This window comes from Grammomys surdaster, unplaced genomic scaffold (assembly GCF_004785775.1).
Source record: "Grammomys surdaster isolate TR1022 unplaced genomic scaffold, NIH_TR_1.0 213, whole genome shotgun sequence".
Taxonomy (NCBI): Eukaryota; Metazoa; Chordata; class Mammalia; order Rodentia; family Muridae; genus Grammomys; species Grammomys surdaster.
In genome coordinates this window covers 3,390,729-3,417,626 of record NW_021604658.1, presented here as the reverse complement: position 1 = coordinate 3,417,626, position 26,898 = coordinate 3,390,729, and the positions used below count along the sequence as shown (strand labels likewise).

Below are 26,898 nucleotides of genomic sequence, written 5' to 3'. Positions count from 1 at the left end.
TCTCTCTCTCTCTCTCTCTCTCTCTCTCTCTCTCTCTCTCTCTCTCTGTAGTGTTAGTGCTCTAGATAGAAGGGATAGGATATGCCAATCGTAAGTTTCTTTTGATTTTGTTTGCTAACAGAATGTAGCTACTGGCCACATGTAGATATTTAAAATTCAATTAAAATATAATTGAAAGTTTCTAGAGTTAGTCTAGCTACACTTGAGGTGAGCCATAGGAGGTTAGTGGCTGAGGCAGATAATACAAGGTATCACTACAGAAAGTTCTTATGGATAGCACTACACTGAATTCTTTTGAAACTGCCTTTACGTGTCTTACTTTTGTGGGAAGACATCAGATATGTGATACTTCATTTAAAGTCTCTCATATGGAATGTATAAAAATTTGCTTTGCTATTGAGGTGCTGTCTCTTACTTTTTGAAAACTTTAGAGCCAGGCATAGTGTCCACTTTGCTGTATTTTAGCACTCAGAAAAATGAGGCTGGTGGGTAGATTCAAGGATAGTCTGAACTATATAACAAATCCTCTCAAAAAACTAAAACACGAGAAGATGCTTTTAAACAAAATTTTCTGTTCATTAGGGACTGAAATTTATATCTCTTATTCAAGTAGATTTTGAATTAATTTATATTCTTACTGAACTTTTAAAGTAGCCAACTTATTAGGAACATTTCCTGTAATCGTGACTTAAGTTTTAGTTCTGCCATTCTCAAAAGTATAGTCAGGCTTGATGGCACATGCTTTTAATCTCAGCACTTCAGAGTCAGAGGCAGGAGGATCTCTGAGTTTGTGGCCAGTCTGGCTTACACAGCAGAATCCAGGACAACCAAGAATCACTCCATAAAGAGACCATGGTTACATAGTGAGACCTTGTCTCAAAACAAGCAAACAAACAAGAAAACATGCCTATGTTCCTTAATTTCAGTTACTTTTGTTTCTTTAAGGTCTCTTTTATTTTCTGGGGTCCATTGTTAACTTTAGTCAGGACCCAGATGTGCACTTTAAATATATTCAGGCGGCTTGCAAGACTGGGCAAATCAAAGAAGTGGAAAGAATCTGTAGAGAAAGCAACTGCTATGATCCCGAGCGAGTCAAGAATTTTCTCAAGGTAAGTAAATGTATGTAAGCCACATGCTTCTGGATTGATTGAAGGTCAGCAGTTCTACAAGGGTTCAGTAATGCTTGAAAATATTTTTCTTACATTTGAAAATCTTAGCATTCTTGGGGCTGGAGAGATGGCTCAGTGGTTAAGAGCACTGACTGCACTTCCAGAGGTCCTGAGTTCAAATCCCAGCAACCACATGGTGGCTCACAACCATCTGTAATGAGATCTGATGCCCTCTTCTGGTGTGTCTGAAGACAGCTACAGTGTATTCATATATAATAAATAAATCTTAAAAAAAAAAAGGAAAAAGAAAATCTTAGCATTCTCAAATTCTGTGCTGGGTTATTTTTTCTAAATTTAATACTCTGTGGTTTCTCAAGAAATAAGGAAGGAAATTAGTAAGTAGTACCTAAGAACAACCATCTGTTTAAAAAGAAGGAAAAACAGTTTCATTTTCAAAGAACTTCCTTTTTTTTTTTTTTTTTAATTTTTGAAAGATAACTTTTTTTTTTCCCTTTTTTTTTTTGTGACAGGTTCTCACTCTGTAGCCCTGCCTGTTTTAGAACTCAATATGTAGACCAGGCTGGAGATCTGCCTGCCCCAGCCTCCTCTGAGTGCTGGGAATAAAGATGTGTGCCAGTATTAGCTGGTTTAAGAAAACCACAGTTTAAAGTTGTTCCTAATCACATTTTAGAATATTTAGCTCTTTACCCAGGTGGTGACACATACCTGTAATTTGTACATTATTAATATGTACAACAAGAGGTGGATAAGGTTATCACCCTGACCTCTAGTCCTTACTTTATTTTTTTGCTTTGCTTCCTTTATTTTTTTTTAAGGTACACTTTTTGATTTTGGTTTTTTTTTTTACTGCCTTGAAAATTTTTTTTATCTCTGGAGAAGAATGTGCATAAGAGATAGTTCTCTCCTTCCATCATGTGAGGCCCAGGGATCAAACTCAGATCATCACAACTGGCCCAAACACCCTTACTCTTTGAGTCATCTTTCCTTTTTTTTTTTTTTTCTTTTTTTAAAGATAGTCTCACTTTGCAGTGTTTAGACTGGCCTTGGGTGTGTAATAATCCCTGCATCCTCCAGAAGGCATCATTCTTGACTTAGGTTTCTTATACTTTACTGTTCATTTTTTAAAAACATTTATTTTATGTTTTCATTTTGTGTTGATCTTTGTGATGATGTTCTTGTGCCCAGGCAAGTGCATGGAGGTCAGAGGTCAACTCTTGGGAGTCAGTCCTGCCTTTGCACCATGTGGTTACTGGGTCTAGAACTCAGAATGTTAGTCTCCATACAAGTGCATGGAGGTCAGAGGTCAACTCTTGGGCGTCAGTTCTGCCTTTGCACCATGTGGTTACTGGGTCTAGAACTCAGAATGTTAGTCTCCATACAAGCATCTTTACCTACTGATCCGTCTGCCAGCCTCTGCCTTAGATGTTTTTATTTTTCAGTTTATCTTTGGTATTATTTTCAGGATACTTTATTGTAGGCTAAGAAAATATCTAGGTTTACTTTTAGCATCAAATCTGTGTGAATCCAGAAATGAAATGCTAATCGTGTATAATTTATAAATCCAGTGGGATCACGATAAATTGCCTTTGTGACACATAAATTCTGTTGGAGAGAGTAAAGGCTTACTGTGCGGGAGTGAAGAGTAGTGTCTTAAAGAATGCTAAGTTAGAGAGTAGTAAGGGCTATTCATTTGTTTAACTTTGCTTGTTAGCACAATTCTCATACCAGTTATTTTATGGAGAAAACAAACATTTGTAGCTATCTATCTATGAAAGACTAGAAAAATTCTAAAACCCACAGAGAACCACTTGTCCACTGTCACACAAATGAAGTTATTTTACTTTTGTTTTCTGGAAGAACTCTATATTGAGCACAAAACCATCATTACATGGAATTTGCATGTCCTGCCTCTCTACCTGTTATCACTTGGAGGTAGTTGATTATAGCTCGTTCTCTCGGCTAGTAGTCATTTGATTTTATCTGGGCTCTGTGTTACATAGCCAAACTCACAAAGTCTTTTATGTAACAAAATAGTCTTACATTGTCTTACATTAATAGCTGAAATTGTCTTACATTGTCGAATGAAAGATAAACTTTCCCCCAGTGGATATAACTTTCTAAGTCACATCTTGGCCACATGACTTCTCTGGGGAGCCTACCAAGCATGATAATGTTAAACTTTCTAGGGTGCCCAAGAACGTGCCGAATGTAAGGGATTGTTGGTTGTGCTGCTGATGTCGCCACGCCACGCCACAGGACAAAGCTCACTGCCTCCGATCATCGTGGGCTATGAGGCTTTTTGTTTTTTTAATATTACTGGCTTCTTAGTTGAATTTCTTTTTTGTAATTGAACTCTTTTCTTTAAATTTCTTTAGCCTTAGGAGATGTTTGAGTTATTTTTTATGTTAAAGCAGAAGTAAACTTAACTACTAAGACTTGAGTATGACATTCTTAAGATTAAAGAAGCATTTCTTTAATTCTCTAACATTTAAGTTAGATATTTGAACACATAATGAATCCCGGTACCCACACTTGATAGACTGAGTCAGAGGGACCTGGAGTTTGAGGCCAACCTGGTGTATATATGGCCTGTCTCAAAAAATTGATTTTAATGAATAAATAGAACAGTATAATATAATACAATATGGCACAATATAAACAATAGCCTGTGTGGACCAGGGTTAGAGGTACTTCCTTACCTGTAATCCCAGCCCTCAGAAACCTAATGCAGGAAGATTATGAGTCCAAAGCTAGCATGAGCAACATACTGAGATAATGTCTGGAGAAAAACAAACAAAAACCAACTACTCTGAGGGATGAGAATGTTATTCAGTAGCCCCGTACTAGCCTGCCTAAGTTTCTCTTAGAACCTACAGAAAGGTTAAAGTACCTACAAAGAAGTCCAAACAATGTTGTTAGCATTATTTGACTAACACACCAAGAGTGTTTCTCTGTAGCTCTTTTTACTGTGAAAGTATTTCAGACCCACTGTCTACACCTTGCTCCCTTTTTCTTTATGCCATGCTTTGTCTCTTGGAATTGCCTCAATCTCCCTGGATGACTCAATGTTGCTGGCCCTTGGCTCTTGAAAGCTTTGTGTCTGCGTTAGACCTTTTGTGGTTTTTGTTTGTTTGTTTTTTCCTCTAAGACCTTCATATGGCTTGTTCCTTGACCTTTAGGTTTCTGATCAAATGTCATGTCTCAAGTTACTCGACCTAAAATAGAAACTGCTAGGGTTAGTGAACTAGCTCAGTCAGTAAAGTTGCTTGCCTTGTAAGCTTGGGCTAGATTCCAGAACCCAGGAGAGAATGGTACATGTGGTAACTCATGTTTGTAACCCTGGCGGAGGTGGATCCCTTGGTGTGTTCCAAGCCAGTGAAAAGACTGTCTTAAAAGAAGGGGAACAGTGTTCCTGAGGCATTAACACCTCCAGTCCTCTGCCCTCCACATACATAGGCAAACAAACAGTAGGATGTCTGTAGCTAGTTCCTCCTTGATAGCTTTGCTTCACTTCTACTGTAATACTATGCTATAAAGGAAACCTCGCCTTTTCCCCATCTGAGGCAGTTTGCATGATACACAGGATTGCTTACAATAGTTGTTAAATTTGTGTTGTAGAAAAATTGTACATATATTTACACAATTCCAAATTTTGTCAAAAAACAGTTGCTAACAATAATGGTCTAATAGCTTAGTAAATGGTTTAAAATGTATAGATAGCATGAGGTTCAAGAGATGGCTCATCAGTTAGCAGCACTTGATGCTCTTCCCAGCCCCTGTGTGTTGACTTGTTCACAAAGGACCTGCAATTTCAGGTGAATCCAATGCTTCTGGCCCTTGTGGGCTCTTGTATTCATGTGCACATCACCATATACATAATTAAAAATATTTAGCATTAGTTTTTCCCCTGGTTGTTGAAACTTGCGTTTTAAGTGCAGTGAAGACTAATGTGATCCCCTGAGTTTTGTTTTGTTTTGTTTTGTTTTGTTTTCCCGAGACAGGGTTTCTCTGTGTAGCCCTGGCTGTCCTGGAACTCACTCTGTAGACAAGGTTGGCCTTGAACTCAGAAATCCACCTGCCTCTGCCTCCCAAGTACTGGGATTAAAGGCATGCACCACCACTGCCCGGCAACAATGAGTTTTTTAAATGTTTATTTATGATGGAAAATTGGCCTGGAAACTTTACGTTTATAGAAGCAGCATCCTTTCTAGAAATAAGTGTAGCAGCCATTAGTACAGTGTTTTCCATTTCTGAAATAACTCTTCACATGCTTTGACTTTCCTTAGTGTGAACAGCCTGCAGTTGGACTTTGACTTCACATTTTTAGCCATTTTCATTTTTTTTTTTAAATTTATCATAGCTCACAAAGTTTTCTTGATATTTTCTGAACCTTTCATGGAAAGGTTTTCATATGATTTATAATTGGGTGGCTAGAGCCTAGTCTTTTTTTTGTTTGTTTGTTTGTTTTTGTTTTTGTTTTTTTGGTTTTTTGAGACAGGGTTTCTCTGTGTAGCCCTGGCTATCCTGGAACTCACTCTGTAGACCAGGCTGGCCTCGAACTCAGAAATCCACCTGTCTCTGCCTCCTAAGTGCTGGCATTAAAGGCGTGCGCCACCACTGCCCGGCTAGAGCCTAGTCTTAAGAACCATTTTATTGTCTGATGTTACTCAGTGGCGGATTCCTTTTATAGCCTAATTTTCGGTCCTAGAGTTGGGGAGAAAAGCCCAGACACCCCCCACCCTCCAGGGCATTAGCTTTAAAAGGAGTAGCTACCACTGGGGAAAGTCTATTCTGCTTAGTATGTATTTCCTTAGGCAACTCTAAGAGGAATCATTTATTAAGGAACGTGTCACTGTATATAAATGAATTCCTGATGGAAACTGTTGTTTTTTGTGCTGTACCTTATGTCTGTGGAATATAACAGGACATGTATCAGGTAATTGCCCCACACAGGTCTTACCCTTACCTGCCTGTCTATAACATCTGTCAGTCTATAAGTAGGACTGTAGCTTCTTTGTCTTTGTAATGGTAAAGCAATGGGCAATTTAAAGATGTCTTTTCTTTAAATTCTTTGGTGTGTTTAATTTATGGCCATTATCAAAGTGTTCTTTGTAGATTTAATTATAATAGATTGTTAGAGGCTGGCTGTTTTGGTGTTATTAGAGCTTGGTATTGGGGAGGGCTGGAAAATACATCAGTAGTTTGAAACAAATGCGAGCATTTGTGCCACTGATGTGAGAATGTTACTAAATCAACTGCCAAGTTCACTGAAATGTCTTTTAGTAGTGAAAGTCCCCATGTAGTGATTTTTAAAACCTGTGTACTGCTGCTGGTGGCTCACAAATCTTAATTTGTTAATTTCTTTATTAAGGATGTGCATGGGAAGGGCTTGATGTTTTATGTGTGAATCTAAGCTGTACTTAGTAAAAATGTATTGAAATGGGGAGATGTACACTCAGCCTTTGGTTTATTTGTCTCTTGTAACAGAAGAGCTACGTTTATGTAAGCCTCTCCCACCAGCACAGAAAGGACTCTCATATTTTAATTCATGCAGTGAGAAAATTGAAGTTTCTTTTTTATTTTTTTCCCCCTTTTTAGGAGGCAAAACTAACAGATCAGTTGCCACTTATCATCGTCTGTGACCGGTTTGACTTTGTCCATGACCTGGTGCTGTATTTATATAGAAACAACCTCCAGAAGTATATAGAGATCTATGTCCAGAAGGTAAGGACTTCGGTGCTTAGATCATTTAAACATTATCACTACAGTATTTTGAATTCTTCTCAAAATTTTGTGCCTGGTAAAAATGGTATGCTGGAGCAGCTTTCTGTGTTTGCCCAGCTCAGTCTTTTCTTAGATTACAATTTTACATCCATGTCAGAATACCAAGTGCAGAGATGCTGTAGTCTGAAGGCTTGAAAAGTCTAGGAACCAGAGCCCAGAACACATGGCTTAAGTTAGATATTAGAAACTTACCAATTCTAAGATAGATATTCTAGTGAGGCTTTCGTGCTTAGTAATATTCCATAGTCATCTTTGCTGTTATTTTTGTACTTCAGCATTTGGAGCAATCCTTAGGTAGAACTAACTAACCAAAGCAATATGGAATACTATAGTGTGAGTGCCCCCCTGCTTATAGCGTGAGTGCCCCCCTGCTTATTAGGCTGCGAGGTCTTTCTAGCTAGACTTTTCCTTCATCTGACCATAATTTTAGATTCGTAGTTTATTATTAATATTTAAAAACAGGGTTTTAAAAAGAAATGATCTTTATATTTTTGACTCAGTTTTGCTTGTTAATATAATGGTGTTCTTTTATTTTCTTTTTTTCAAACATAGGTAAATCCAAGTCGACTTCCTGTGGTTATTGGAGGATTGCTGGATGTTGACTGCTCTGAAGATGTCATTAAAAATTTGATTCTTGTTGTGAGAGGTCAATTCTCTACTGATGAGCTTGTTGCTGAAGTTGAAAAAAGAAACAGGTATAGCACTGTTTACTTTTCTCTCCACTATAACACATAAGTTTGTAGCTTCAGGTAGTGTGGATGAGTTGAAATACAGCTGTCTGACTTGAGTGTGGTTACTCAACACATGGGGTAAATTCATAGAGGCAGATGACAGAAGGGTGATACACTTGTTTTTAGAGTTGAAAGGTTTTTGGTTTTGTTTTTGTTTTCTTGAAATGTGACTACTATATTTGTATAGTTATAAGACAAGTGTGCTGTTTTTAACACAGGATGTCTGGGTTCTGTTGTTTTTACTAGATTGAAGCTGCTGCTTCCTTGGCTTGAGGCTAGAATTCATGAGGGCTGCGAGGAGCCTGCTACTCACAATGCATTAGCCAAAATATACATTGATAGTAATAACAACCCAGAGAGATTTCTTCGTGAAAACCCCTATTATGACAGTCGTGTTGTTGGAAAGTACTGTGAGAAGAGAGACCCACATCTGGCTTGTGTTGCTTATGAACGTGGCCAGTGTGATCTTGAACTCATCAATGTAAGTACTGCTTGCTGAGTGAGTGTGTACAGAGCTATCTGTATTTCTTTAACTAGATGTATTTCCAATTAGCAAATTTTGAGTTTCTATATGATTTTTAGTTAATGCAGAACAGTTTTGGGCAAATGGGTGCTTTTTTATAACTTTATTTGGAAATAGTAGTTAACCTAAGTCTGTATACAGTCTCTCCTAATTTGGCATGTATTAGCTTTGCTAGTGTTCTTGTACACTGTCACACATACCTTAACATAAGTATTTTAACTATGTTACATACCTCATGGATTTGCATCCATTTGGGTTCTACTTTCTAAGAATGAAGAAGTATCTTTATATAGGTACTAGCAACAGTCAGACATTAACAAGGTACTTTGAAAAGTTTGTTTTCAGTGTTGTCAGGTTTTCTGTAGTTTAGGATCACAATTGTGTCTACTGTTTAGCCCCTTTAGTCTAAATTAGTTGGAAATTTGTTTTTGTTTGTTTTTAAATGATAGATACCTTTGCTAAAACTCATTTTTTATTTTGTATTTGTATTTTGTTCGTTTTTTTTTTTATGGTGAAATAAGTGCATAAGCAAATTTTGAATTGTCAAGTGGACATCTACGTGGCTTCCAGTGAGTTCAGTGTTACAAAATCACCGCTCTTAACCCACTTTCCAGGCTCTCAGCACTCAGGAGTTTTCTTTTCAGTAAATCTTCTCTGTACACTCCACTCCCTTCCCATAGAACCTCACAATGGCCAATCCGATCCCTATGCATTTCCCCGTTCTGGTTCTTTTTTTTTTTTTTAATTAAAATACTTACTACTTGTGCACAATTATGTAGAAGTCAGAGGACAACTCGTGGGTATCCATTGTCTCCTCAGTGGATATGGGTCTCATGGACCAAACTCTGCTCATTCATGTAAATGTATGGTCTCCGTTTCTTCCTGACTGCATGTGCTGGGAGAGCACGCATCAGCGAGCCACGTGCCTGGCCACAAGAAAAACAGTTCTCTGTAATTAGATATTTAGATCACCCATTTGTACTCGCAGTACTGCTGAGTGATGTTTGCCCTGTGCTGTTGGATTCAGAAGCTCATTTTCTCTCCATTCAGGAGTCCTTTGATAAATAGATGAGCGCACGCATACACACATCCTTTCTCCTTGTCCCTGCTTAGCCTTTGTAACATAAGACACTCTTACTAGGGTGATAACTACTTGAGCCCTTCCTCCTGTTCATCAGTTATGGGTTAGAGCTCAGGAGTGAGATACCAGGCCGGCATGAGCAACGCTCTGATTACAATCACCAGCACTGAGAACAAACTCTGTCATATTTATTAGTCAGTATTCTTGGATTCATAGATTCCTGTTAAACTCTTTGAATTACAACCCATTACTGAACTCTGATTGGCACACTGTTGCCTAGTTCTTGACATACTTCAAGGCTCATTGTGCAACTTTCCCAGCTTAGAGTTGCTCATTTTCCCAGGCAACCCTCACCATTTTTAATGAAAGATGCCATTAGTAACCAAGTTCTACCCTGAAGAATTGCTTCCAGAATTGTTCAGTGGTCAGATCTTAGAAACTTACCTATGTATGTACGTACTTTCAAAGATTGTGCATATTTATATGCAGGTATATGAAAAAGTAAGTGTGCAGTAGCTAATAAAACACTTGAACATCAAAAATAAATGTGCTAGTGTGTCTGTAGTTCTAATACGTGAGAAGTAGAGGCGGGTATAGGTGTTTGGAGCTCAGGTATGTGAGACTGCTATCTTAAACAAACAAACAAACAATAGATATAATACTGGGAGGCTTTTTAAAAGCTCCTAAAATTTCTTTTTAGGAAGAAAAGAAAATCAGTTGAGTTTCAATGAGAATATTTGACTGTGATATTTCCAAGATTTTATACAGAAGTAATAGATTCTTAAAAAAAAAGTTGATATGATTGCAAATAACTTTCAAACTCATTACCTGTAGATTTTACTATTTGCCCTGAAATTAACCCTTGCTATTTTAATTAGGTTTGCAATGAGAATTCCCTCTTCAAAAGTCTTTCTCGCTACCTGGTCCGTCGAAAGGACCCAGAATTGTGGGGTAGTGTGCTACTGGAAAGCAATCCATACAGAAGACCATTAATTGACCAGGTAAAAATGACAAAAATGTTTACCTACTTTCTGTCTTGGAATACTTTCCTCTCATTACATATCCAAATATATTCAAATGGGTCATATTTAACTATAACAGAAGGCATAAAAAGTGAAAAAAAACATTAAAATTGTACTCTATAAATATAAAATTGTGTGTGTATGTAAAATATTATAAGGAAAGAAAAATCTAAAAACATAAAATTAAGTTCATCACCATTAAAGAAAGGGAATAAATTAGGATTGGCTGCAAATTGTTAGCAGAAACATGACGAAAATCAAGATATTTAAAACAGTACATCACACAATGAGGATTGATAATACAAAAACCAAAATTTCAAGTAATTTTGGGGTATGACAGCTTATGCTTGAAGTCACTAGTACTCAGGAGTTTGAGAGAAGAGAGTTTGAGTTCATCTTGTCCTATGAATGTAGCACGATTCTATCTCCAATTCTTTTCTAAAAGTCCAGATAAGTATCATGGAGATTGTTGCCAAGTGTGACCCAAGTTCCGGTCCCTAGCATCTTATAAAAGCCCACGTATGTAACTCCAGTGCTGAGTAGACAGAGAGAGATCTCTAGAGCATGCTGGTCAGCTAGTCCAGCCAAATGGATGAGCTCCAGCTTTAAGGAGAGACTTGTCTCAAAAGTAAAGTGGAAAGTGACTGGGCAAGGCACCTGGTGTCACCATCTGATACATATACCTGTACACATTCATGCACACACACAGAGGAATCGCACACATGATACCCAAACCAGCAATAGTAAGTCTAACTAAATAACACAGCACTGCAGTTGAGATTTTTATACCTATATGAAATGGAAATCCTGAATTTACAGTGCTAATTATTGCTTGTTATTATGATTCCTAAATTCTTCTGATAGACAAAAAGATACAGCATTTTGAAGAATAGATGACTAGTTCTGAGTTACTTCCTCTAGAAAGCATCTCCAAGGCATATTCCAAAGTAGATACAAAGCTTCCTGCAGTCAAATGGCTTCTGGGCATAGGAAAGGAAACAAAAGGATTCTTCATTTTCTAATCTGTGTCCAGGGATTTGAAAATAACGATCCATTAAAATAATAGTGATACGTTATTATGGATAGTGTTTTATCAGGAAAGTGAAAATTACAGAATTGCCAATGGTAACATCATAATTATAAAACGATGTGGGTTCATGTATATGTGTATACAAAGATCTTTGAGTAGAAGGTTTTAGGTTTTCTAATGAGAAGTTAAGTAACTTATTCTTAAAAATACCTTGATTTCTTTTTTTTTTTTTTTAACTATTCCATTTATATCTTTTATAGGTTGTGCAGACAGCCTTGTCTGAAACTCAGGACCCAGAAGAAGTATCAGTAACTGTCAAGGCTTTTATGACAGCAGATCTTCCTAATGAACTCATTGAGCTGCTGGAGAAGATTGTCCTTGATAACTCTGTATTCAGTGAACACAGGTATGCTAGCAGAGGATTGGATTGGCTTTTTTTTTTTTTTTTTTGGTTTTTCGAGACAGGGTTTCTCTGTATAGCCCGGGCCGTCCTGGAACTCACTCTGTAGACCAGGCTGGCCTCGAACTCAGAAATCGGCCTGCCTCTGCCTCCCAAGTGCTGGGATTAGAGGCGTGCGCCACCACCGCCCAGCCTGGATTGGCTTTCTTAGTCTTTCATTGTGGCCTGTCAATTTCAGGAAGGAACAGAAAACATTTCTGGATTATTATTCTCCTAATCCTCTGTCTCTTCTCACCCTGTCCCTTGAGACAAATAACCCTCTAGTGCCACAGTGGTGTTTCCTCACCATTGATGACCTTTTAAACATTGTGGTTGAATGTCTTGGTTTCTTAAGGAATCTGCAAAACCTCCTCATCCTCACTGCAATTAAGGCCGACCGAACACGTGTTATGGAGTATATTAACCGCCTGGATAATTATGATGCTCCAGATATTGCCAACATTGCCATCAGCAATGAGCTGTTTGAAGAAGCATTTGCTATTTTCCGGAAGTTTGATGTCAATACTTCAGCAGTTCAGGTAAATCTTGAAATTACATACATTGAGATACTGACTGTAATGTCTTCTCTTGATGCAAAAAATACATTGTCTTGTGAGAGTGTGCACAGATTGCTATCACAGTAGGATAAGAATAAAATGCTACCAGTTTAAGTGTAATTATGTTGGGTAATATCCATTTTACTGTAATACCAATTTAAAAATGTTGCCCAGGTATTGATTGAACATATTGGAAACCTGGATCGTGCATATGAGTTTGCTGAACGCTGCAATGAGCCTGCAGTTTGGAGTCAACTTGCAAAAGCTCAGTTGCAGAAAGGAATGGTGAAGGAAGCCATTGATTCTTATATCAAAGCAGATGATCCTTCATCTTACATGGAAGTTGTCCAGGCTGCCAATACTAGTGGTAAGACTGCTTGTCCTTATATCTTTGAGACCTCCAAAAAAATTACTAAGCTAAGCACTTGGGTGTCTAACTTTTAATTGTATAGAGGTTAGACACTCCTGGTTACTTGTGAAAACTTTCAGCCCAGCATCTTGATCCAGCTGAAGATTGACTGAATTGTATGAATTTAGAAAGTCCATGGAAAAAGTTAATTTTATTTTGAGGTCTGATAAAATCCTGATAGAGCTCTGGCATATAACTTTAAAGTGGGGAGAGTATCAAGTAGTTTCAGGACAATAATAATATAGACATGTAGTGGAATTTTTATACTTTTAGGTATATCCACTGTTACATTTGTCATCCTAAGTAATGTTTCTTTGAAAAAGGAGTTAAGCTGGTGTGGTGGTGTACACCTGCCAGTGGGGCTGGAGACCTTAAATTCATGGACTGCCTAGGCTATATTCATAGCATGACACTCTCAAAAGAAAATTGGCAGGGGGAACTAATAGCATATCTAACATATTTGGTTGGAAGTATAAACTAAGAGTGCTAGTTTATGGGCTTATTTTTCTCTTTATTTAGGAAACTGGGAAGAATTGGTGAAATATTTACAGATGGCACGCAAGAAGGCTCGAGAGTCCTATGTGGAGACAGAATTGATATTTGCACTGGCTAAAACAAACCGCCTTGCAGAATTAGAAGAGTTCATCAATGGGCCAAATAACGCTCATATTCAGCAAGTGGGTTTCCACTTTAAATTTCCTCCTCCTCCCTCCCCTCCCACTCTCGTGTGTGTGTGTGTGTGTGTGTGTGTGTGTGTGTCTGTGTGTGTCTGTGTGTCTGTGTGTCTGTTTATAGAGGGATGCTTGCATAGAAATGAATGTGAAGGCCAGAGGACAGGCTCTATTTTTATTCCTCAGGAAATAAAACTTAGGAAAAAAGACAGGGTCTCTTGGTCTCTTGTTGGCATGGGTCTCACTAAGTAGTTTAAGCTACTGGCCAGCAGCTAGCTTGGTGCCAGGGTTCCAAGCACACACCATACCTGACATTTTATGTGGGTCATGAGTATTAACTCATGTCCTGTTGTTTGCAAGGCAAGCACTTTCCAACTAAGTTAACTCCCTAGCTCCACATTTTACCACACGAAATTTCAATTATGGAGCAACTTTATCACCCTGGCAGAATCAACATTTTAGGGGCATGAAATTAAACTATTCTTATGAGATAGAGTGTATGTGTGTTCATTTATTTTATTTGTAATTCTTTAGATAGAATTCCTCAGTGGCATGAAGGATGGGTCCTTAAACTTCTCAACTTCTGGGTGCTGGATTACAGCATATGCAACTATACCTATCGCTTCTTTAGTAGTAAAATTTTAATTTGGAAAAAGGCTTGAGCTGAGACCTGTATTTTACTGATCATGGATTGCCTTTTCCTTCTAGGTTGGTGACCGTTGTTATGATGAAAAAATGTATGATGCTGCTAAGTTGTTGTACAATAATGTTTCTAACTTTGGACGCTTGGCATCTACCCTTGTTCACCTTGGCGAGTATCAGGCAGCAGTTGACGGTGCTAGAAAGGCTAATAGTACTCGAACATGGAAAGAGGTAATCTAAACCCAAGTGTGAATGATGAATTAACATTTTGTTTGATTTTTTTCTACTGTACTGTTTTGTACTTTTTATACTGTTACGTTGAAATAATTGTGTTTATATTTGGGTTCTCACAGTGGAAAATGTTTATTCTAGGTCTGCTTTGCCTGTGTAGACGGGAAAGAGTTCCGCCTTGCTCAGATGTGTGGACTCCATATTGTGGTGCACGCAGATGAGTTAGAGGAGCTTATCAACTACTATCAGGTAACGACACCAAACCTTCCTGTGAGCTGAAACCTTTGTACACGCATGCTCTCTTCTAATTGCTTATTTCCTTTATGTAGGATCGTGGATATTTTGAAGAACTCATCACCATGCTAGAGGCAGCCTTGGGACTGGAGCGAGCTCACATGGGAATGTTCACAGAGCTAGCTATTTTGTATTCTAAATTCAAGCCACAGAAAATGAGGGAACATCTCGAGTTGTTCTGGTCAAGAGTGAATATTCCTAAGGTAACCAACCAGTCTTCGCTACTCTGAGGCAGCTCTAATTATTTAAAATATCATTTTCCTTGTTAGGCTGATAGCAGGAGTCAGGTTTACATCTAAAGAAATTGGTCTTTGTCATACAGGTGCTGAGAGCTGCAGAACAAGCTCATCTTTGGGCAGAGCTGGTGTTTCTGTATGACAAGTATGAAGAATATGATAATGCCATCATCACTATGATGAATCACCCCACTGATGCATGGAAGGAAGGGCAGTTCAAAGACATCATCACCAAGGTATGTACACTCAGCAGGGTGCGCTGTGGAAAGAGAAGGCTCATTTGGTAGAAACTGACATGTAATGTGTGGGTTTCTATTTTTAGGTGGCTAATGTGGAACTGTACTACAGAGCAATCCAGTTCTACTTAGAATTCAAGCCTTTGTTGTTAAATGACTTGCTTATGGTGCTGTCTCCACGGTTGGATCACACTCGTGCAGTCAATTATTTCAGCAAGGTAACTGTTGTAAACTGAACTTTACAGTGAGGATTTTGACGTACTTGGATAGCAGTTGTCAACCATGGATACCATTCTAATCAACTTTATTTTAAAGGTAAAACAGCTACCACTGGTGAAACCATATTTACGCTCAGTTCAGAACCACAACAACAAATCTGTGAATGAATCACTGAACAACCTCTTTATTACAGAAGAAGATTACCAGGTAAAACCTTTGGATCCTTGTAAATACTTAACATCAGGCTCTGATTAGGTTTAACGCTGACATGTTCTGTGGTAAAAGCTCCTATTAGCCTTAATTAATTTCTAAGCAAGCAGGCATGTGGATGCTTAGGCCCTAAATTCAGCAAGGTTTTTGGGATGAGTTTATGACAAGTTCCACTCTTTGGGTTAGATATATTTATATGTATTTTGATAAAACAATTTAATATGTGATTCCTTCCTCTCTTACATCCTGATTGCACATCCAAGAGACACTGATCTTTCAGTTAGCCCATAAACTTAACTGCTGTTAAGTGGACTTAACTGTTTTGTTTTTCTTCCCTAATGTCTTAATATTTGTCTTTTAAATTTGCTCTTGTGAAAGATAACACATAAGTAGGGGCTGTCTAGGTTAATCTAATTGCATTTTTTCCTTTATTCCTTGACCTGACTGGTACTTGCCTAGTAGCTCAGGCTTGCCTCACAGCCTTAGAGCTTGAGGTATAGCTCTGTGTCAGCACACCTAGCTCAACATAATTTTCCTTTAGGCTCAAAGTCTAGTCTGTAAGACTGAACAATCTGAATAGTTTGCTAACAGCATAAGTGCTTGTCTACATTACATATTATTCCAGTTTCATAGCCATTTAAGTTAGATACTGGATATCTCAGAAAATTGAGAAAGTTGCACAGTCCATTTCAGCATTTTATTTATTGTTTTAGAAGTAGATCAAAGCAGATTGATAGCTGAATACAGGTTACAGCTCTTGTAGTTTGGTGCTCTCGTCCTCTGCGTTGTTACAGTTGATGATGCCATCTAACTGCCTTCATCAGAATGAACTGTGGGACATAAATGCTAAACTGAAAGCCACTAGTTGACTTCTGAATGGCTTTGTCTCTTAAGGCTCTGCGAACATCAATAGATGCTTATGACAACTTTGACAACATCTCACTTGCTCAGCGTTTGGAAAAACATGAACTCATTGAATTCAGAAGAATTGCTGCTTATCTCTTCAAAGGCAACAATCGCTGGAAACAGAGTGTGGAACTGTGCAAGAAAGACAGCCTTTACAAGGTTGGTAACATCGGGTGGGCTTTTCAAGCAACGGGAGTTGGCACTGTAACTCCCTTTTGTGAAAGTGGTTTATAAGTCAGTGGAATAATAATAATGATGGTGATGATGATGGTGGTGATGATGATGATAATTACTATCATCATCATTATTATTGTTTCAAACTTTCAGTGATGATTTAAGTCAGCAGATGTGGTTAACCTCCCTTCATTGTTTCCTCCGGATAGGATGCAATGCAGTATGCCTCTGAATCTAAAGACACAGAATTGGCTGAAGAGCTCCTACAGTGGTTTTTGCAGGAAGAAAAAAGAGAATGCTTTGGAGCTTGTCTCTTTACCTGTTATGATCTTTTAAGGCCAGATGTCGTCCTGGAAACTGCATGGAGACATAATATCATGGATTTTGCCATGCCCTATTTCATCCAGGTCATGAAGGAATATCTGACCAAGGTAATGATACTCAGAAGTGTATTCAGAAGTAATAATCTTGAGGATATATAACATTGTACATGCATATTATTTTTCAAGGTTTTTCCTCTAGTATAAATGATTTGACCATGTAATATTCCTACTCTAGCTGATAGACAGACCACATGGTTAGGAAGGGAGCTCAAGCTTTGTCAGTGTTTACATTCTGTATTCTTACAGTAAATAGCACTCTTTTAATATTTGACATATTTTGAGATAACATTTTAAAATTAATTGCTACAACTTAGATTTCCATGTATTCCAGATTTATTGGGTTCCTGACTTCATGTCTTTGCCTGTTTCTCATGCATTGTATTATCAGCTCCCTAGTCATCACAGATTTTTGATAATCAAGTACATAACTTTAAAATACTATAGGAAGTTTGCAATTAACCATGTTTCCTAAATGCACCTTAAATAAACTAAGGATTCAGCCACCTTCCAAAATTTACTGTTCATCTCTGCATCTCTTTTTTGATGTGAGAATAGTTCTTGCTAGAGGTAACTAGCTTTATGCATAGAAATTTAAGTGATTTTAAAAGATCCATTTTGTTAGAGTAAATCAAGCTTGAAGTCTCTCTTCTGGTCTCTTCAGCATGCCTGAGTACAAGGAGGGAACACTACTAACACCCCGCCCCCAGAGAGATGTTTTCCTTAGAAGATCACATAACTGGATACTTGTGTTGTTCTTACAGTTTTTAAAGGAGTAATATTGTATATGTAAGTTCAGTGTGATTAGAACAGTTGCCACAGCTTAGCCACAGGTGAGAGAAGCTTCTTTTCTTATGCATAGTGCCACCTTTTGAGACCTGGCTGCTGTTAACCTGAATGCTGTCCATTCTACTAGCCATTAAGCTGCTTCCTCTCACACTGACTTAGCATAAATTCTTGTGCAGTGAGCTCTGAAGTTACACAGGGTTCTAAGTTTTGCTTCGGTACGCCCTTGACCTCCACTCGCTCCTCCCTTTTTTAGTGGTTACATGTTTCTCCCTGAACCTTTGTTGCTGATTCTACCTTTTTATGCTCAATATGGAATTTGATTTTTTTTCTAAGCTGCACCTTCTGAATTCCTTTGCAGGTTGATGCAATAAAGGAAAAGGTGAAAGTTGATTCTTTTGCATCTTTAAGTCTGGAGGACTAAGTCTAAGGATTTGCATGATTTTTTTCCTTCCTTTTCTACACTGCTGCTGCTGCTTTTCCCCCCAATAAATTTTCACTAAGCCTCTGCAAGTCCCTTGAAACATAACTATAATAGAGCTGTAGGACATTAGTAGATGTTTGCTACTAATCGGCTAATAGGCTTTAGGAAGGGCAGGAGGCTAATCAGTAGTTGGTTCACAGTCTCTCTTTAATGTATTATTAAAACTGAGCATGGTGAGTTTCAATATTAATTCCAAACAATCAGGAAATTTCTTTTCCCTGTCAGGGTATCTGGACCATACTAGGACTTTCTTAATATTTGAAATAAATTAAAACATCTTCTTTTTTTATTTTGTGAGCTTGCCTGACAGTTGTTGAATTTATATCTGTATGTACATGCCCTAAGAGGCCTTTGGAGTTCTGTGGGGCTGTTTTTTGTTTGTTTGTTTTCTGGGTTTTTTTGTGGTATTGAAGGACTGTGATCCAGTTTCTGATCTCTTGATTCTTACTAATTTTTTTTTGCTGAAAGTAGATACAAGAGATACTAGCTGCTTCCGAAGAGACTTTCCTCATGTTTCTCCAGGTGTCCAGTTCTCATGGTGCTAGTCCATTTTTAAAGAAGAGCCAAAATCTTTTCAATCATGAGAGAGCCAAGCTTGCTGCAACTGTTGTTAAACAACATGGGTTATCTATGTGTATAACAAGGCAATATTAACCCCTATCAGTAATTAGTACACTTTAAACTACTGAAATTTGCTGTCAAGTTGATCGTTGGCTCATCATCCAAGAATGCCAAATTTAGGCACCATTTGGTTGCTGCTTTCTTCATTGGCTTATCTCTGTCCCAGTATAAACAAAACGAACGTTAAAACTTATTCCTGGTGTAAAATTATGGCTAGAAAGCGGTGGGGAAGTAAAGGAGTGTTAAATTTTAAATGAATCTGGGTGGGGCCAATGCCTTGAGATTCTGTTGTTGAGACTCAAGTCACCACTGGAACTTAGGGCAAACCTGAGCAAATGCATTGTGTGTGAGACCCTTCAGCAGCTAGTAAGCAAGGCAGCTAGAAAGCGTGTGTGTGAAAAATGGGGAATTGAACTGCAGTGTTATGCGTTGTTTTAAATCAAGCATGTACAAGTCATTGCAATTACATCATACTACTCCGAAACATAGAGCATTGCTGTGGGCTGTGTGTGTTTCTTGAGAGCCTGTATGGCACCAGTCATCCTCAGATCTCACTTCTTGCTTCAGTCCTTTTGCCTTTTTTTCATGCACACATACACCAAAATAACTGACTGCATGTTAACTTCTACTCTGCAGCATATTGCAGTCTTTGTGGAAAAGCCTTTTGCATTTTAGTGGATTTTCAGTATTACAAACGGAACTGATTTCAGAGACTCCTTATATGTTAAATTTTTCTTTTTAAATCCAAGGATCAGAAACTTTTGTTACAGCTCTTAACAAAAGCTTGTGTTCATAAAATCTCCCATTTTTCTTCTTTGTGCAATCTGAATTGGGCTTAAACAAAAATTGAATGTTCCTGTGCCAGAGGCTATCCCATTATATAAAAACATCAACATTTTTGTTTATGTTGGTGTTTCTCCTCTGGGATTTGCGAATTTCTTCCTTCCTCCCTGCCTATGTCAATGACCAGGCAGTTAGATAATGCTGGCTCTTCTAGTCTCCCATGTGTTTCTATAGCAGACCTGTGTTCAACATTTAACCAGACATTAACTTTTGTATGTGTCTGTATACTTAAGAAATTTTTTTTCCTTCAAAGTCTGGGGTTGTATTATAGATTGTTGGGGTTGTTTTGGTTTGTTTCATTTTTCTTCTATCTTTTAGGATTTACTTACACATAGACATCCATGTGTTCCCTGTTTAACCCCTCTGTAGGTTATTCTGACACAATAGCTAGGTCAGCAACCCAGGCGACCTTGACTGCAGAGCTGTGCTTTAAATTCCACAGATGGATAACTTTTGTTGTAAATTTGGATGCCAAATAGTGGATATTTCACGTGATCCTTACATTCCATGGTAGTCTTTAATTTGATACTAGGATAATCTGTAACATACCATGTAGGCTATAAAATAAGAAAATAGTATGTAAAAGCAAACCAATACCTAGGACTACACATTGAGACTCTGTCATCCCCCACCCCTACCTCAAAACCCCACAAAAGCCCTAAAACCAAACAAAGCAAACCCATTTTCCTAGGGTAGACAGACTACTGAAGCTTACTTGTAAAAGTTCTGTGACAAGACTGGATTAGATCTAGATTGCCTTTAGCATGGGGTCGTTAGAATAAGTATAAAACCTTGTCGGGGCTGCTCAGCTTGTCGCTCGATTCTCTCCTCGGGACCACACAGCAGAGTGGGAAAACTGACTTCTACAAATTGTCCCCTGACTTCCATAGGCACATGCTTGTTGTCCCTTGTCCCCCCAAAAGTACATGTAATGTTTAAATACTGTCCAACCTCCTGCCTGTGTGTACACTCAAAGGCACTATTTTAAGTTTCCAGTGGAACCCAGGTATTGCTTTAGCATTTGTTAAAAGATCTAGTTTTTAACCCTTTTTCACGGACCAACTTGTCTGCTCATGTTCTGCTCCCCCTCCGATTGTCCTGTGGAGCAGCATGTGCGCATATGCGCTCCCTTCTACACGCACATTCTTTTTTTCTTTTTTTTAAAGATTTATTTATTGATTTCATATACATGAGTACACTGTCACTGTCTTCAGATACACCAGTAGAGGGCATCAGATCCCACCAAAGATGGTTGTGAGCCACCATGTCGTTGCTGGGAATTGAACTCAAGACCTCTGAAAGAGAAGCCAGTGCTCTTAACCACTGAGCCATCTCTCCAGCCCTACACTCACATTCTTAGCGCACTTGCCCTTCAAAACAGCACACAGAACATTGAGATTTGAAAATTAGTTGTAGAGAAAACCTGGCTCAGATGCCAACTTTTAAATACAGTTTGAAATACAAATAAAGGATAAAGTCAGTGAAAGTGTATGATACAGAAGATTCTTTTAACACTATGATCCTGTTATTTTTCTCTGGTGTGCCAGGGACTTACGAGATGAAATGTTAGCCCATAATAGCCCACAGGAAAATTCCAGCTTCTTTCTGCCTCATTTTCTAGAAGGAAATTCAAGGACTGATGCAGTGGTTTGCCCCCCTCCCCCTTAGCTCTTAAAAGGACCTGAGTAATACCACTCCTGTCTTTCACTCATACACTTGGACTGATATTATCTGATATTGCCCACCTTGATTAGCTAGTATATAATTGCCATTTATTTTTTTGGCTTCATTAAAAGTAAAAGCTTTCCTCTCAAAGTTGGGGCCAACTCAGGCAATCCTAGTTACTTCTTAGAACCATATACATTAGTATTTGCATTTTGTCTCAGGCAACTAAGGCAAACGATGTTATACAGTAAGATTGAATATGGAGCTGCTTGAGACGTAAGTCTCAGTCTGTAAAATGTGAGCCTCAGCAGGAGCTCTGTATAGTTGGCAAAACAGCTTATTCTACTGAAATACTTATCTAGCCATTAGACTCATTTCACCTTTTTGTAAACCTACTCTCCTGGGGAAGGAAGTCTTGAAGGTTCATGAGTTTCTTATTACCCCTGATAGTGTGTATACTTCATTTGAAAAGTGGTTCCTTTTCACTTCCTCCCTTGCTCAGGCTGCATCCTAGCATGTCCAGTCTTAGCCTGGCGTGAGCTGTTATGGCATTTATAAATCCCTCCTTCATGAGGGTTTATAAGAGAAACACCTTGACTGAAGTATGAATACTGCCATTGAATTTGAGGGGCCTGAGAATGTTCTTGCCAGTCTGTTTTATTTTGACGGAATTTAACATACTAAGGCTTTTCCACTCTCTGCCATAAACCTAAGTTTGTAATGCTTTTGAGGTTCTAACGTGACTTGTTTTTCTCTAGGTGGATAAATTAGATGCTTCGGAGTCACTGAGAAAAGAAGAAGAACAAGCTACAGAGACACAGCCCATTGTTTATGGTAATCTATCTGTTTTTAAGTTCAAAGGGCTACATTAGACCCTTCTTACATGGAGCAAGCTTTGAAAGGGGCAGAACATTTGCTGAGTTAAGGAATAGTTCTCCCAGCTATTCACATTTTCTCCTGAGGACCATTTAAAACTCATTTTTATAGTATCCACTCTGATAAACTTCCATGCATAGAATCTCTCAAAAATGGTCATTAGAGATGGCCTAGGCTTTCTTGTTGCCTGATCTATTCATTCCTAAGTCATTAAGAAAGAATTCACTTTTGGAAGAACCAATATAACAAGGTTATCTTCAGTATGCTTTGCATTAAGAATGTATCCTAACTTGAAATGTAACTAGGATAGAGAATGGGGGTTAAGTTTCCATTCCAGAACTTTCCAGAGAGATAGTGTCCAAACCCTAAAGTAATTCTTTAAAGCAGTTTGATTTCTTATACTAGCCTGTGTGGGTTACTTACCCTTTGCACCTCACACTTGGTGAATATTGGATTTTCAGGAGTATGATTAAAAGTTTTATAATCAGGTTTTCTTTGGAAGGAAGTATAAAATTAGGATCATTTTTGTCACAGGCAACTAAGGAAAATGACAGTATATGAGTCTTTATTATTATTATTGGAGATAAACTGTTTGGGGAAATTTAGAGGACAGGGTAGTTTTGATAAAGGACTAGGTAGACCTAAATTACATGAGATTTGACATATTTGAAATAGGGAAAAAAGATAGCTGCGGTTTTTCACTAGGTATCCATAGAGTGCTAAGCTTTCATGGAGTTTTAAGTAGGGAGTTGAAATAGAGTAGAGGTAGAATTTTCAATGATCCAGAGGTGATTCTTTGGTAAACCCAGTTTCCATACTTGCTTACTAAATAAAATTGTGGTTGTACTACAAGGGGACACAGGGAACACAGGGAGTGTGGTAGCTTCCATTCTAGCGGGAGAGGATATACAGGACTAGGGAAGTATTGTGTTTCTCTCTCTAAAAGTTCTTTACATGTCATGTTTTCTTTATGTGGTCAGCAACTATTTCAGCTTCATCAGCAAGTATTTGATAGAAGGTATATACGTTCTCGTGTTTTTCATACCTAATGCATTGCCTATCTAGTGCATATTTGAATGTGGTTTTTCTATTGCTGTCTCTAAATTAGCGCTGGATTTTTTGCTAGAACCATATAAGGTTTCATTACCATTCAGATGTTTAGAATCAGATATTTAAATTAACTTTAACAACTTGTAAAGTTTTCCTGTGCTAAAATTTTAGTCACTAAATGTAATGTGTATTATGTGATAGGCTTGTTGGCAGATGTATGGCCTGATAATGTCAAATGTGCATGTGTTACTGCTTTACATATAGGATGTTGTGGCCCTCAGCCCTGCTCCGTTGGCTTTTTTAAGGCAGGAACCTTCTCAGGGCGAGACTGTATTCCAAATTGGGACAGTCACAAGTGCCCACACACAACTTCCTCAGTGAATTGTGAGTGCGCTGCTGGAATGGGGAAGAAGATAGTGTTGACCCTGCTGCTAACAGATTCTCCTCCTCTTTGTCACCTTAGGTCAGCCCCAGCTGATGCTAACGGCAGGACCCAGTGTGGCAGTCCCTCCCCAGGCACCTTTTGGTTATGGTTATACTGCACCACCATATGGGCAGCCACAGCCTGGCTTTGGGTACAGCATGTGAGATGGAAGCTGATCCGTAGTCTCCTATTTTCATACTGAAGCATCGTCTACCCACTTCTCAGTTCATAGACGGGGAAACAGGCAACGTGTTCTTGTAACCTTTACTTCATGAAGGACTACTTTTTTGTTCTAACTATAGACTTGGATCGCCTATGTTAAAACTTTATTTTCACATTCCGCATCATTAGACTTTCTTTTCAAAGGGGAATAGTATTCATGTGGGCTTTTTTCTCCCCCTCATTCTTTGAAGAACTGCTTACTATTCAATCTGTTGTGAAGAACCTGATTTGCACTCTGTAGTGTTTAAAGAAACAAAGAAACTCTAATATTGAATCTCTTAAATTTAGTGTATGTAAACAGCTTTCACTATGTATTGTCTAAATGCATTTAAATCTCTTTTATTCAAAGAAAAGCTAACGTGAAAATACTGGTGTGTGACCATGCAAGACTGTCAATGCCAACAAAGACAACACTAATCAGCATATCCTACATTGGATCACAGCGCTCTCCAAATTATTTGAAAAATGCATACAGACAACTTGCCTGATTTTTTGTTTGTTTTTAATGAGTATAAAAGGCCCTTTCACCTATGCAGGTTTCCCCATTATGCATATAGAAAAATGCTAGTGTGTGTTGCTCACTTCATGTGTAACAGGTGCCCTCATGTTGTGCTGTATCCTGTGCTTTTTCTGTGGGACCATTCCATTCAGGAACAAAGAGCACCATGATTCCACACGTGTGTATTTACTAACCCTTCCCTGAGGTTTGTGTATGTTGGATATTGTGGTGTTTTAGATCACTGAGTGTACAGAAGAGAGAATTCAAACAAGATACTGCTGTTCTTCAGTTTTGTTTGTGGAATTTGAAATTACTCCAATTTAAAATAAATTACTGGACTGTGGAAATAACATGTAGAATTGCAGTTTTAATTAAATACATCTCAAACCAGAAGAATCGTGGTTTCCATAGTTTCATACTGGATACTGCTGGAGCATTACAGGGAGGAATAGAGGGAAATTATGAAAAAAGATATGTATTGTGTCATTTGCATTCCTGTAGTTAAGAAAGATTATGCAGCAGTCACTGACCAATGGGCTCCTTCTCACGTTTCCAACATTTTAACCAAGTAGCACTCCAGGGTTTTAAGCATTTCACCTAACTAAATAAATTATAGGTGTTATATTGACTTCAAATAAAGGTATATTTTTAAAAACAGTTAGCATGGTATTTATTTTCAACTTAAAGTGCTCCAAATTTAAATTTTTGCCATGGCTGCGAATATTGAATTTACTTCATTATGACTTCTCTATAGTTACAGTGTACTGCCTAGTTTATATTGCTCTACAATTCTCAGGCAAATTACCATAAGCTTCACATACACACCCCTAGCAAATTAGTATTACTGTTTAAGTCAGTTTTCATTTGTTAGAGTGAAAACGTGGCCTCAGGCCAAAGCTGCACTGTGTCCCCAGATCTCTACCTACTCTCGTCATAAGGAATCAGGCACTATATCAGTCAGTTCAGTTTTGACTTTTCCTATACTCATGAAGGATGCTTTTCCCACCCTTAGTAGAAGCAACTTGAAATATCGTATGTATCATTTTATAGGTATGGATATTTTGCCTATGTGTATATGTCTGTGTACTATGGGCATACAATGCCCTCAGAAGCCAGAGGAGGGGCTCAAATCCCCTGGCATGGGAGTTAAGTTACCCTGTGGGTACTAGGAATTGAACCTAGTCCTCTGGAAGAGCAGTCAGTGCTCTCAAACACTGATCTGTTTTTCCAGTCCTACTCTACTTTCTTATTGTTTCCTTGAAGATTTTCCCCAACAAAAATTCATCATGTACTGTTGTCCTGCGATGCCAGGTTGCCACTTAAACCATCCATATTGGACAAGTCAGCAGGCTGCTGATTTGTTTCTTCTCTGTATACCAAGTACTCTTGAGAATTACTAGACAGATTTTACTTGTATGGGTGTTTTATATTCATGTGTTTGCATATTTGTCCCTGAGGATCCATTCTCTCCAGTCTATTGGTTTTTTTTTTTTTTTTTTAATTCAGGGTCTCTGTACAATCCAGGCTGGCCTTCCTTGAACTTGAGATCGTTTTTTCCCCCTCAGCCTCCTGCATGAGGGAATTATAAGTATGTACCACCAGTCAGTTTATCTTTAAATCACAAAATACCTAGCTAAGGATTGGACTATCGTCACCATAATCCACCAAAAGTGGATGGTGAGTTGGTAATTATTACTCTTGAGTTTATCACTGGGGTAGGTTCTAGACTAGGAAATTGAAAACAACTGTACTAAATAGCATAAATGTTGCTTGATCCAAGGGGAAACGGGGGTTGGGGAGGATAAATGGAAAATTCATGTGACAAGCTATGATATATAAAAGTATATGAACAGATCTATGGTTAACAACTATTACAGCCATATTAGTGCAACAAGTACCACTTTGTGGTATTTCTCTAGTGCAGCCATGACCTCACTCTGAGCCTCGATCACCAGACTACTGAAGAGGCATTTAGTCATTTCTGTCACTGACAGTAGAAAAAAACCAAAAGGGGAGAAAAAAAAAAAAACACAAGAAAAGCTTTGTATATTGATACAGAAAACATGTTTTTGCTCTATGGAACAAAGGCTCATGTGAGGCATGAAGCTGGGTACCCAGCACTACAAAGATTGTTGAGTTTCTCTGGTATTATGATCCGGTTCCAGCACCTTGCGCATGGCAAGTGCTACAGCCCTTAAACACTGATGTTTGGGGAAGGCTGGAGAAGAGACTGAAAAGTTCTCCGAACTTCTTCCACTTGTTTTCCTTAAAGTGGCTGATACATTGAGTATTTGAGGAAATATCTACCAAACACTAAGGTTTGGAGCAGTTATATCCCTTTTGTCTTGTTCTGGAAACAGGAATCTCACTATAGACCTGGAACTTCTAGAAATCCGAGGGAATGACTCACACCTTGTTTGTTTCCGGGTTAGTTTTTCAGTGTGTATTTTTTGTCTATGTGGACTCGTGTGACAGCTTCCACTTTGTGGGTTCCAGAGATCAAACTCAGGTCGTCAGCGTTTA

The 26,898-nt window shown here is 38.3% G+C and overlaps 1 protein-coding gene across 1 annotated transcript in view; it reads left to right on the top strand.

The window, feature by feature from the left end:
- The window catches only part of Cltc (clathrin heavy chain), a 63,087-nt gene extending 38,057 nt beyond the window's left edge, over positions 1 to 25,030 (top strand). Inside the window, exons 14-32 of the mRNA XM_028772274.1 lie at positions 946 to 1,109; positions 6,729 to 6,854; positions 7,467 to 7,609; positions 7,892 to 8,126; positions 10,128 to 10,250; positions 11,562 to 11,707; positions 12,096 to 12,279; positions 12,472 to 12,664; positions 13,226 to 13,383; positions 14,086 to 14,250; positions 14,392 to 14,499; positions 14,580 to 14,747; positions 14,867 to 15,016; positions 15,103 to 15,234; positions 15,332 to 15,442; positions 16,340 to 16,510; positions 16,735 to 16,956; positions 22,063 to 22,138; positions 23,694 to 25,030. Coding sequence (XP_028628107.1) covers positions 946 to 1,109; positions 6,729 to 6,854; positions 7,467 to 7,609; positions 7,892 to 8,126; positions 10,128 to 10,250; positions 11,562 to 11,707; positions 12,096 to 12,279; positions 12,472 to 12,664; positions 13,226 to 13,383; positions 14,086 to 14,250; positions 14,392 to 14,499; positions 14,580 to 14,747; positions 14,867 to 15,016; positions 15,103 to 15,234; positions 15,332 to 15,442; positions 16,340 to 16,510; positions 16,735 to 16,956; positions 22,063 to 22,138; positions 23,694 to 23,818 — 2,900 coding nt within the window. The 3' untranslated portion in view covers positions 23,819 to 25,030. The remainder of the gene's footprint in view (positions 1 to 945; positions 1,110 to 6,728; positions 6,855 to 7,466; positions 7,610 to 7,891; positions 8,127 to 10,127; positions 10,251 to 11,561; positions 11,708 to 12,095; positions 12,280 to 12,471; positions 12,665 to 13,225; positions 13,384 to 14,085; positions 14,251 to 14,391; positions 14,500 to 14,579; positions 14,748 to 14,866; positions 15,017 to 15,102; positions 15,235 to 15,331; positions 15,443 to 16,339; positions 16,511 to 16,734; positions 16,957 to 22,062; positions 22,139 to 23,693) is intronic.
- Positions 25,031 to 26,898: the final 1,868 nt, after the last annotated feature.